Below are 12,543 nucleotides of genomic sequence, written 5' to 3'. Positions count from 1 at the left end.
GTTTCCGATTCTGTGTCTCCCTCTGTCTCTGCCCCTCCCCCGTTCATGCTCTGTCTCTCTGTGTCCCAAAAATAAATAAACGTTGAAAAAAAAAAAAAAGAAGTAGTCTTTCTTCCCCATTTTCCTCTCTTATAATACCATAATATCTTCCCTCTGGAACACTTATCACAAGCAATCACTACTTCTTGTTTAAAATCAGCCTTATTGGAAAAATAAAATAAAATAAAATAAAATAAAATAAAATAAAATAAAATAAAATCAGCCTTATTGGGGCGTCTGGGTGGCTCAGTCGGTTAAGCATCCGACTTTGACTCAGGTCACGATCTTGCGGTCCGTGAGTTCGAGCCCCGCGTCAGGCTCTGGGCTGATGGCTTGGAGCCTGGAGCCTGCTTCCGATTCTGTGTCTCCCTCTGTCTCTGCCCCTCCCCCGTTCATGCTCTGTCTCTCTCTGTCTCAAAAATACATAAAACGTTAAAAGAAATAAAAATAAAATCAGCCTTATTGAGGTATAACTTGCATAAACAAAAGGCATCTGTTTAAGTTCACAGTTAGAGGAGTTATGACCCATATCCATATATCCACCACTCGACTTAAGATACAGAGTATTTCCATAACTTGTACAATTTTCCTGATCCCTCTTTCCAGTCAGTGTTCGGTACCCACTTATGGCCAGCCCCAGACAACCACTGCTCTACTTCCTGTTCCCATAGCTCCATTTTGCTTGTTCTAGAACTTCATTTAAATGTAATCACAAGGTTGTACTCTTCTGTCTGGCTGCTTTCAGTCAGCATAATGTTTTGGAGGTTTAGTCATGTTGTAGCACTTATCAGTATTTGTGTCTTTATTACTGAGTACGAATATTCCACAATATATCTATTGGCCTGTTGATGGACACCCGGGCCATTTCCAGTTTGGGGCTATTATGAATAAAGCTATTTTGACAATTTGCATGCAAGTCTTTGTGTAGACATCCATTTTTATTACCTTCGGGTAAATAACCACATTGGATATACGATGGAAAACTATAAGATGGTAAGTGTATGTTTAATTTTATAAGATACTGCCAACCTTTTTTCCATTTCACACTCTTACCAGCAGTGTGTGAGAATTCCAGTTGGTCCACATCCTTGTCAACACTTATTACCAGTGTTTTCAATTTTAGCCATTCTAATGGGTGTATGGTGTCATCTCATTGTGGTTTTAATTTATATTTCCCTAATGGCTAATAACACTGAACAAATTTTTCAAGTACTTACGAATATTTGTATATCTTCCTTTAAAGTATTTTTAAAAATCTTTTGCCGTATTTTAATTTGGTTGTTTGCTTTCTTTTTATTTACATATTTCTCCGTATGTTGTAGATGCAGATTATTGTCAAAAATATGAATTGCAAAACTCTTTTCCACTCTGTGACATATAATGCTGTCTCTCCTCCCTTTTTTATGATTGGTTCTACCTGTGATCTAAGAAAACTCTGCCTATCCCAAGGTCATGTAGATTTTCACCTCTGCTTTCTTCTGGAAGTTGTATAGTTTTTCTTTGTTAAATCTTTAGTTCTTGGATGTATTTCAAGTATGTTGGGAAGTAAGGATTGAGATCTACTGTTTTCCAGTTGGATATTCCATTATTCCGGTACCATTTGTTGAAAAATCTATCCCTTCACCTGTAGGTATTTAAATTTTGTTTTCTTTTTCAAATTCCCATTTGTCTCTCCCACTAGACTATAAGCTCCATATATTTGTTTTAATTTAATCTGGGCTCTTTTCCACCCCTGCTACCTCCTTGCAGGTAGAGGAAGCAGAAGAAGCGCTTGCTTGCAAGTCACCTCTAGGGACTTGATTCTAGGGAGCAGTGGAGCACTGCTCTAGGGAGCACTGATTCTAGGAGCAGTGGAGTGGGACAGTGGATGAGAAGGGAAGAAAGCCAGGACATGTGTGCTATGGAGCTGGTCACTGCTGTGGGCAACCGGGGCTCTGTCCGCTGGGACCTGCTGAGTGCACTTCAAAACTTCCACCGAGTGGCAGAGAAGGGAGCCTCTATCTGCTAACTCCAGCCCCTAACCTCCTCACACTTGCAGGCGCCGGTGCTTGCCGTGGGCAGAAGGCAAGAGCTGTGGGGGGCAGCTAAGCCCAGGGGCCTCCACCTGCTCCAAGCTGGTTGCCAGGATGCCAGATGAGTAAAAGGTGGGTCAGAAGGATGAGAAGACGGTCACCAGAGGTTTCTGATACACGCTCATTCAACAAGTATTTATCGAGTGTCTCCTCTGTGCCAAGCATTGTGTTGAGCAGTGGAGATAGTCATTGAGAGCCAATCCCTGTCCTTATGGGGGAGACAGACAGCAACCAATTCAGTGACTGACATACATTATATCAAGAAGAGGTAAGCGCTATGAAGAAAAATTAAACAGGCTAAGAGAATTATGAAGAGGAGGGTGGGCATATGGCTCATTTTGACCACCAGGAAGTTTCTCAGAGAAGTTGATGTGACAGAGAATGAGCCAGGTGGATACCTGGGCAAAAACATTCTAGGCATATGGAACCACAAGTGAAAAGCCTCGTGGTGGAGAAACTTGGGAGGTCAGCTCACTAGGGCTGGAGCAGAGTGAGGGGCAAAGCCTGTAAGATGGGGAAGAGGGTCTGGCAGGCCTTAGATACGAGTTTGAATTTTATTCTGACTCTGATGGGAAGCCACTGGAGGGTTTGCAGAACAGTTACAACTCGGGCTTATGTATGATATAAAAGCTATGTGGGGAGCACCTGGGTGGCTCAGTTGTTTGAACGTCCCACTTCAGCTCAGGTCATGATCTCACGGTTTGTTTGTTCGAGACCCACATCGGGCTCACTGCTGTCAGCCTGTCAGCACACAGCATGCTTCAGATCCTCTGTTCTCCTCTTTCTATGCCTCCCCCACTTGTGCTCTCCCCCAAATAAATAAATATTTTTTTAAAAAGGTATATGGGGTGCCTGAGTGGCTCAGTTGGTTAAGCATCTGACTTTAGCTCAGGTCATGATCTCGTGGTTGGTGAGTTCAAGCCCCACATCGGGCTCTGTGCTGACAGCTCAGAGCCTGGAGCCTGCTTTGGATTCTGTGTCTCCCTCTCTCTCTGGCCCTCCTCTGCTCATGCTCTGTCTCTCTCTGTCTCTCAAAAATGAATAAATGTTAAAAAAAAAGTTTTAAAAAGTTATGTGGGATACCATTACACATATATTAGAATGGTTAGAATTAAAAAGAAAAAAAAATTAAGTGCTAACAGCTAGTGTTGGCAAGATGCAGAGCAATGGCAACTCTCACACAAGCTGCTGGGAATGCAAAACGGTGCGGCCAATTTGCAGAAGAGTTGGTCAGTTCACATAAAGATAAACTTACACTCGACTGTGCAACCCAGCGATGCCGCCAAATGAAATGAACCTTACATTCACATGCAAAGCTGTACACAAATGTCTGTGACTTTATTTACATAATCGCCAAAATTGGAAATAATTCACATGTCCTTCAACTGGAGGCTACAGTGTGGTACATCTGTGTGAGAATACTACTCAGCCATTAAAGCAAATGAACTGTTGATAACACACAAGACAACCTAGAGGGACCTCAAGGGCATTCTGCTTAGTGAAAAAAAAGTTCAATCTCAAAAGGTTGCATCCTGTGTAATTTCACGTATATACTAGTCTCAAAACAACAAGACTATAGAGTTGGAGAACAGATCGCGGTGACCTGGGGACAGGGAGGCAAGGAGCGAGAGCGGGTACATACAGAGAGGCAGCACCAGAGAGTCCTTCTGTGGCGAGGTAGCAGTCCACCCCTTGTCTGTGGTGGTGGATATGCACATCTGTACACGGGACTTAAGTGCATAGAGCTATGCACACGTCCATACACACAAATGAGTGCAGGTTATAAATGGTGAAAATGAATCAGGTCTACAGTCTAACTAGCAATAATGTACCAACGTCAATGTCCTGGTTTGGATATTTTCCAACAGCTCTATATGAGATGCCACCCATTGTAGGAGGCTGTCCAATGGATGGATCTCTTAACTTTCTGCATCTTCCTGTAAGTTTATAATGTCTTCAAAACTAAAAATTTAGAGACAAAACTCTGCCAGGTAAAAAGTTACAAAAGCCTTTTTTTTTTTTTTAAATAGGGGACATTTGCAAATGGATGGATAGTAGATGACACTTGGGAATTGTTGTCAACTTCCTTGTATGACATGCTCATCAGATGTCCTCCTTCCTAGGTAATAGATGTTGAGGATTTATTTTTATTTACTTATGTATTTATTTTGAGAGAAAGAGAGAGAGAGAGGGCACAAGTAAGTGAGAGGCAGAAAGAGAATCCCACAAAGGGCAGAGAGAGAGAGAGAGAGGCGGTGCTCACCCAGGGCTCATGTTTTACCTGAAGAGGGTCTTGCCCTCACCCAAAGCGGGGCCTTGAACCCACCTGACGTAGGATGCAAACTCACCAACTGTGAGATCATGACCTGAGCTGAAGTCAGATGCTTAACAATTGAGAAACCCAGGAGCCCTGTGTTGAAGTTCTAGAAGTACTTTCAAACGGTTCAGCCAATATATATGCCTATGTATATACATCATTTTGAAATATGGCAAAAGGGAAACAATTATTGAATCTAGGTGGTGGGTTTATAGATATTGACTAAATTATTCTTTTAACTTTATATTGGAAAAGTTTTGTAAAAAAAAAAGTTGAAAGACGGGCGCATGGGTGGCTCATTCAGTTAAGCCTCTCTCTGACTCTTGATTTCAGCCCAGGTCATGGTCTCTCTCACGGTTCGTGAGTTGGAGCCCTGCATCACGCTCTGTGCTGACAGTGCAGAGCCTGCTTGAGATTCTCTCTCTCCCTCTCTCCCGGCCCCTCCCCTGCTCTCTCTCACTCTTTCTCTCAAAATATAAATAAAATTAGAAATTATAAAAAAGTTGAAAGACAGAAAACAAGGCATGAACCACTGATAATGTACAATACGGATAGATATCAAAACGTCGTGGTAAGTAAAGGAGCCAGATTCAAATGACTACACACTGAAGGATTCGATTTTGGAAAAGTCAAAACTATAAGGATAGCCATCAGATCAGTGGCTGCCAGTGCCCGGGGATGCGGGGGGAGGGGTCGGTCACTAAAGAGCAAGAGGGACATTCAGGACACGATGAACATATTCTATACCTTGACTGTGATGGTGGTTACATGACTGTGTTTGTCAAAACTCACACAACTTTACACTAAGAAAAGGCAAATTTTAATATGTGTAAATTATGCCAAAGGAAAAAAAAAAAGAGGAGGGTATCATGTGAAAAACCATTAAAAGACAAGCTACTTGAGGGCAAAGATCTTATCTGTCCTACGTTTGTTCACTGTGCTTATAACATACTTGACATCTAATAAGAACCGAGTAAATATTAGCTAGTATGTGTAGTAATTTTTTTACCCTAATTAAGCCCCTGCGTGGCTGTGCAGTGCCATGTGATACAGGCTGGGCACAGAGCACCCGCCCGACGGCTGTTCGTTGAATGGGTGATTTGGCCTCGTCTTACTTACATGGGTTTGACGTTATCTCTGCTGCGCCCTCTGGAACGGGGAGGTCCTTCAGTGTCCCGTACTCTGGTGTTCTCTGGCTGGAGGGAGCTCCGTGGGCCATCTGAGAGACCGGCAACAGCTCCAGGAAGCGACAACTGGCTGCTCCAACAAAAGCGGAGGTAAAGGAATTTCCCTTTCTCTGGAGACTTGTAAATCAAAACCAAACTTCCTTCTCCACAGACTAGCTCCTTTTAAAAAGAAGGAAGAACTTATAAATTCCCTTTGCAAGCATAAAATGCTAAATAAACATGACACTTTGTTTTCCAACATAATAATAACTACCATTTCGTTTTCTCAGTGCCGGGTCCCTTCACGGGTGCGGCGTTATTCTCACAGCAGCTCAATGTGGTGGCTGTTGTTAGGAGCCCATTGCACAGGTGAGATAGCTGAGGCTCAGAGAGGCCAAGGGACTTGCCCTTGGCCACAACCTGGGGTGCTCGGCCAGCTGACCCTGCACTTACTGCTCTACCGTGTGGCCTGTCACAGAGTGCCCTCCCTCTTGAGCCACTAGCCCGACTCCCAGGGGACTGCTTTTATGTGGAGTCACTGTGGGTTCAGCAGCACCTTGTGGGCCATGGAAGTCTCTTCCTCTGGCACAGAATGGGATATTCCCCCTGCAGTGGGGTGAGGGGTTGCATCTAGGTCAAACATGGAAGGCAAGGGGAAGAGTGAGGGTGAGGGAAGGGAAGGGCAGGGAAGAACATGCAGAAAACACCAGATGCTCTTTCTGGCTTAAACACACACACACACACACACACACACACACACACAGGCATTAGGGAACACAGATTTTTATCACAGTTTGTTAGAAGGGAGAAGCAGGAGGGGGAGGAGCAGGCTGTAGAGTGAGAAAAGGTTTCTATCTAGACTTCAGATTTGGGTCCGAGGTCTGAGGATACTGACAGGAAAGATGGCAACGATGGTAACAGTAATCACTGACCCCGTGCCGGGTGCCGAATTAAACACCTGAGAATGATCTCAGGTAGCTTTTCCAATATTTCCATTCCCATTTTCAGATTAGAAAAGTGAGGCCCAGAGAGTACATACACTAAATGATAGACAGATTTGTCATATGAAGTCAGGAAGGACACACATGAAACAACAGTAGTTACCTGAGGAGGGTGCTGAGTGTGACAGAGGGGGAGAACTTTAGCGTTTTACTGCATTGAGTAAGATTTTTTACAATGGGAATGGTATCCATGAACGTTTACTTAAAAACAAAGGGGGGTGGGGTGGGTGGTTCTACAGACTGTGTCCAAGGATCCCATAATTAATTTGGGGCAGGGTCTTTGAGAGGAGAGCCCTCAGTCCTTAACCAACCCGGCAGCACGCCTTTCAACGAGAGCGCGCACGGTTCTGGCTCCCCCACATTCCCCATGGGGCAGAGAGAGGAGGAAAGGACTTCTGAGAGGTGTTGGCTTTCCCTGGGCTTCCTGGGGGGACTGGACCGGTCACGCGTCTCGCCCTTCGGGGAGCCCATTGCTCGCGTTCCAGGCGCGGGGCCCGCCCACTGTCACGGAGTGGACTCCCGGCCAATCAGACCCGGGTGATGCCACGCCGGAGATGAGAGTGGCAGGAAATCAAGGTCAAGGCCCCGGACACAATGGGGCCATTGTCCATCTCCAGTCAGTTGACTCTCAAGCAGCAGTTCCCCATCCACCCTCGCTCCTTCTCCTCTTCCCCGCCCCTTGCCAGGAAGTCACCTAAACCCTCTGCCTCCTTTTCACAGCCGCCGCCCAAGGGAAGCCACAACAATCTGAATCCTACCCTGGACGGAGGAGCTTGGCCGCCCCTGCATGGTCTGTTATGTCCACCAGGTGGCGACAGAGCACCACACTTCCGAGGGCGGGGAGGGGAGGGAGGCCGGGCGGGGGGCCAGCCGCTCACTAACTGATGGGGTGTGGGGGACCCTGCCCTTCCCGCTTTATCAAAAAAGCTAAGTGAGGTCATACTTTCCTTCACCTTTTGTTCTGAGGTCACCAAGGTCTGGAAACTCAAGGGCTCTTCTCTCAGCAAATGGCAAAATGGCCGTGGACTGCAGCCCTTTCCTTGATGGAGACGAAAGCTGAGGGAAACGTCTACTACGCAAATCACAGCAGGTGCAAATCACAGCAGGTGAAACTGACCACCGCTATGGCCTGGATTAATCAACTGGCTGATTGATTGATTGATTATGTTACGGTATAAATGTTATCTCCGAAAGGCCTCCTCCCCTGTCTCAATGATGTCCTCCCATATTGTTCTGCCCCAAAACCAGCTGTAGTTTTCCTTCTTGGCCTGTATCACAGTTTGTAATTGGATACGTATTTTATTCTTTTCCACTAGAATATATGCTCCATGAGAGCAGGGTTTGGGTCTGTTTTGTTCGCCAGTGTATCCTTGGCACCTAGTACAGGATCTGGCATACAGCAGGTGTTCAATAAATATGAATGAGTGCCCTATTGAGCCCTGGGTGTGGGACAGGGCTTCACGTTCCAGTCAATTCTGTGTGTGTGAACGTACTTCACCTGTGAATGAATGGGCCCAATGAGCGGGTGGGACCTGCCCCTGACTATCAAATTAGAGAGGCATGCCCTGGAGGCATTTGGGGGTTAAGACTTCTGGCTTCACAATCCCACCTCCACCCCTCACATGCTGGGCAACTTTGCAAACATCACTTAACCTTTCTGAGTTTTAGTTTCCTCACCTGTAAAATGAAGATGAAAACGGCCCCTGTCTTCTGAGGTTGTTAGAGGGATTCTGAGAGATAATCACGGAAGGTGCTTGGCACAGGGCCTGGAACACAGTAAGCACTGGGTGAATATTCAGTAATACTGTTATTGCTGCTGTTGCTGTTGTTGGGGAAGCAACCTTCACAGAGGCCAAAGCCCGAGTGCTCAAGGCAGGTGCCAGCCAAGGTGAAGGGTCTGAGGCTGAGAGGGCCGTTCCACTGGTACCTGTCCCTTGTAAGTTCTGGTTTGGTTTCTTCTGCAAACTGGCGCAGGAAGTTGAGGCTGATGGGGGCCCGTCCCTATCTCCGATGGCAGGTCTTATCCTCAGATCAGGGTCAGATCTGCTCTGCTGCAATCACCACTGGGGACACCCTCTTGCTACATCTCTGCCTCCCTGGGGCACTGTGGGTCCAGGCAGGCTCTGGCTTACTGTGCAGAAGTCAGGTGGGTCCAGGCCCTAGGGGCAGTGATGAGCAAAGTTATTTTGTCTCCGCCCTCAAAAAGCACTCAGTCCTGGAGGGGAGGGGAGATGGTGATTAAAGCAACACTTAGTACTGCAATAAGGGGACAGGACAAGGACCTGGCCTGAGCCATTCCCTCAGGAAGTGACTGGTGGGTTAGGACCTGAAGGATGGGGATAAGGAGCTATCCAAGAAGACCCCTCCCTTAAAGCAGCCCCTTCTGAGGACTGCTCCAATCACCCAGTGGAACATCAGGCCCACCCTGGGCCAAGCAAGTGGTTGGGAGGAGTAGATTAAAAACAAATGCACCCCAAGTACACAGGCTCCTCCTGAGAGCCCCTGCCCTTCCCTTGTGTCACCTGGAGACACGCCCACACCAGGTGAGGCCCCCAGCCCATCCCGGAGGAAGGAGGAAGAGCCTTTCAGGGAGGTGGGCAGGAAAGACCTTCCACAGGGTCCGAGAGGCCTCTGAAGTGGGACGCCGGCAGCCTGCTCACCTGGCTCAGCATCCCTGGCTGCTACAGGGGGGTCTGCAGCCTCTCTGCAAAGTGGGCTGGGGCCGAGCCAGTGGTTCTGAGTGTCCCCACACACCAACCAGCCACCAGCACATCGGGGGAGCTGCGAGCTTCCAGCTTTGGCAAATTACTCGACCTAAACCTCGGTCTCCTCGTTTATAACATAGGGGCAATAATAATAGCGCCAACCCTCATAAGGTGGTTTTGAGGATTTAGTAAGTAGACGAACTATCCTGGCACATAGTGGGCACTTAATAAACATTAGCATTACTGTGGTCCGGAGAGGTTAAGTAACTTGCTTAGAGTCTCAGGATTCAAACCCAGGTTCCTTGGACTCCAAAGCCTGTGTTCCTGGGAGGTGAGGGAGGTGGTTTCAGGTGCCCCAGGCAATGTGGGGTAAGAGCAGGAAGCAGTGGGGAGGCAGGGAGAGAACCGCCCCCCCCCCAGGGCGGGGGAGGGGGTGATCACCAGAGCCCTGGCATCCCTTCTTGCCAGCCTGAGCCACAAATCTCTGGTCAACTCTGCCCCCAGGAGTCTGTGGCGCCTGCTCCCTCACCCACTTGGACCTGTTGGGCTTGCCCCCCTCCCTTCTTTCTTTTTCCGGGCCGAGTGCAGTAATCTCAACTAACAAAAGTGACCATGGCTACTCTGACGTGTGTGTGACGCCGACACTGGCCAGGCTGTGCCCCGTCAGTGTGCCAAGCTGAGCTCAGGCCCCGTCCCACGTGCCAGAGTGCACTGGCTCTGCCACCAACTCCCCTCTCCATGAAATACCCAAGCAGCCGTCACTTTTGAGACACGAATCAAGTGTGTTATAAGCACAATGAACAAGTCTAGGACAGATAAGATCTTTGCGTTACAAGTGTTTGAAATAGCTACAGGGGTTGGGGGTGTCGAGGATGGAGGAGCTGTAGAACCTTCTGGAGCCCATCCTGCTCCTTCTCCAGCTCTGGGAGGGCGGGCCAGGCCCTGGGGCAGAACTGAGCTTAAGATGAGCAGGAGATCAGGGGCGCCTTGATGGCTCAGTCTGTAAAGTGTCAGACTTCTGCTCCTGTCATGGTTCATGAGTTTGGGCCCTGAGTTGGGCTCTGTGCTGACAGCTCAGAGCCTAGAGCCTTCTTCAGATTCTGCATCTCCCTCTCTTTTTGCCCTCTTTCAAAAATAAATAAACATTAAAAAAAAAAAATGAGCAGAGGTCAGATGGGCTGCAGAGTGCTGAAGGTATTGCCCAGTAATGCCCTGGGGGTGAGCTGGCGTGGTAGGGCAGGAGCAATGTTGGTCCAGCTTCATCCACCCTCTACAGGCTCCGGAGTCAGTCAGACTGGGTTTGAGTCCTGACACTGTCACTTACAAACCACGAGGCTGTGGGAAGTCACTTAACTCCTCTGAGCCTCAGTTGCCTCATCTGTAAATTGGGGTTAATTAAACGCTCATGTGGTTTGTGAGGATTTAAAAAGACAACGAACGAAGAATGCGCAAGCATAGTGCAGACACCAAGCAAGCCCTCGGTACACAATCTTCTCTGCCGTGGCTGCCGGTACTGTCATTGATGACGGCTCCGAGACAAGGCCACACTGAGTTGCAGAGTTTGGCCAGCCTCCAGATGGGGGTCAGCCAGGTCAGCAAGGGGAGGTTCCCTCCCTTCGCAGTCGGCTGATGACACCAGGTCCTCGGGCCTGTCACAGAAAGCTCAGAGGTTCTGGAAAGGGGAGTCACCCACCCCAAGCTCACCCCCAGCATCCCACCCCTACTTACCTGGCCAACCTGTGAGGTGAGATGGGGACCCCTTCTCCTGAGGGAGCCTAATCTCTCTGTCTTCCTTCTCACTGATTCTCCGTATTTAACTTTTGCCAATGCCACAGACCAGTTCCGGGAGCCAGGGAGAGAGAGGGGAGAAGGTGTGAGCTGAGGGAGGGGTGAGGAGATAGAGGAGGTTCTCCAGTGTATAAAGAGGGAAGGAAGGGGGCATCTCTGTCTTTTTAATCTCAGGCAGAAATTGGTGACATTAGGTAGTATACTTAAGATAACTGTCCCTATACCCTGCCACCCTCCTAGGAAAAGCGCTGTCCTCAAAAGCATGACACTGTTGGGGTGCCTGGCTGGCCCAGTCAGTAGAGCATGTGACTCTTGATCTCAGGGTTGTGAGTTCAAGCCCCACGTTGAGTGCAGAGATTACCTAAAAAAAAAAAAATCTTTTTTTTTTTTAAAGCATGATGCTGTTAATTAAAGAATGGAAGCTTTCACAATGAAGTAAAAATTATTAACTGAAAACAGAGACTGCAGTCCAGTTGGCCAAACAACACCCCATTTCCAGGGCTGGGGGCTGTTGCTTCCATATCCTAGTGTCTGTCCTCCCTTCCAGTCTCCCCTGAGAGGAGGCCAGGGCTGGGCTGGTGGAGGGCAGCAGTGCTAGCTTGCGCTCAGGTTGAGGCTGAAATCTTGCCTTTGGGCCCTTTCTAGAAATATCAGCCCGAGCAGGGGCCTCCTGAGAACCTGATCGCTCCAAAGTCCTCTTCCTCAGGCAGGATTTTCCAGCTCCTCCTACATACAGGTGGGGCCTCTGACTCCATTTCCACCCCGCTTCCCTCCATCCCTACCCAGTTGCCCCAGAATCTGGAAAGGGAAAACTCGGGCCTCCAACCTTCTGAGGGTCTGGAGGAATCTCAGAGGATCTGGGAGCCCCCACTCCAGCCTGGCTGGGCAAGAAGCAGGCAAACTCCCGGGGGGAAATTGGCCTTGGCCTCAGTGCATAGAGCCTCTGGAACTTGCCGATCTGAGCTTTGATTAGGCTGGAATGTTCCCGGTCCGGTTCACAGTGATGTCCACGAGGAGACTGTGGGAGGGTGTCTGGCTGTTCCAGGTTCCTCAGGCTTGGACACTCACAAGCCCTGCCTTTAGGGTCTGTGATTTCTGGCCTGACCACCCACAGCCCTCTCCTCTGGCCTCTTGCCCCACCTCCTCACCCCCATTTCTCAGCTGCCTCAAAAGGACTTAGGCTTCCTGGTCCCTGCTCATAATGCTCCGCTCTGCCTCTACCACTGGTTATCACTTTTGTCTAATTTAATTCCTACTCTTTCTTTGGGATCACCTCCCTCCCCCCCCCCCCAACCCCAGGAAGCTTGCTGACCTCTCCCTCTCCCCGGCTGGGTTGGCTGGCCGTCCACGTCACCTAGCACTCATGCTGCATCTCCAGAGTAGGTGCCTTGTAACGTATCTGTCCCCTCTCACTACTGCCACCTGTCTGAGGACAGGGCTGGTGCCATTGCTGGG

General features: G+C 48.6%; 1 protein-coding gene across 2 annotated transcripts in view; it reads right to left on the bottom strand.

Moving 5' to 3' along the window:
• Positions 1-12,360, bottom strand: part of CYSTM1 (cysteine rich transmembrane module containing 1) — an 85,925-nt gene extending 73,565 nt beyond the window's left edge. Inside the window, exons 1-3 of one of the 2 annotated variants that reach the window (XM_045059918.1) lie at positions 11,029-12,360; positions 8,273-8,361; positions 5,548-5,685 (exon numbers count right to left, since the gene is read on the bottom strand). In XM_045059918.1, the coding sequence (XP_044915853.1) occupies positions 5,548-5,685; positions 8,273-8,361; positions 11,029-11,352 (551 nt within the window). In that variant the 5' untranslated portion in view covers positions 11,353-12,360. Of the gene's footprint in view, positions 1-5,547; positions 5,686-8,272; positions 8,362-11,028 lie in introns of those variants that run through there. The other variant, XM_019833029.2, reaches the window with a different exon arrangement.
• Positions 12,361-12,543: the final 183 nt, after the last annotated feature.

The sequence above is a fragment of the Felis catus genome, chromosome A1 (genome assembly GCF_018350175.1).
Source record: "Felis catus isolate Fca126 chromosome A1, F.catus_Fca126_mat1.0, whole genome shotgun sequence".
NCBI lineage: Eukaryota > Metazoa > Chordata > Mammalia > Carnivora > Felidae > Felis > Felis catus.
The sequence above is the reverse complement of the archived record's forward strand: the minus strand, read 5'-3'. Positions and strand labels throughout refer to the sequence as shown.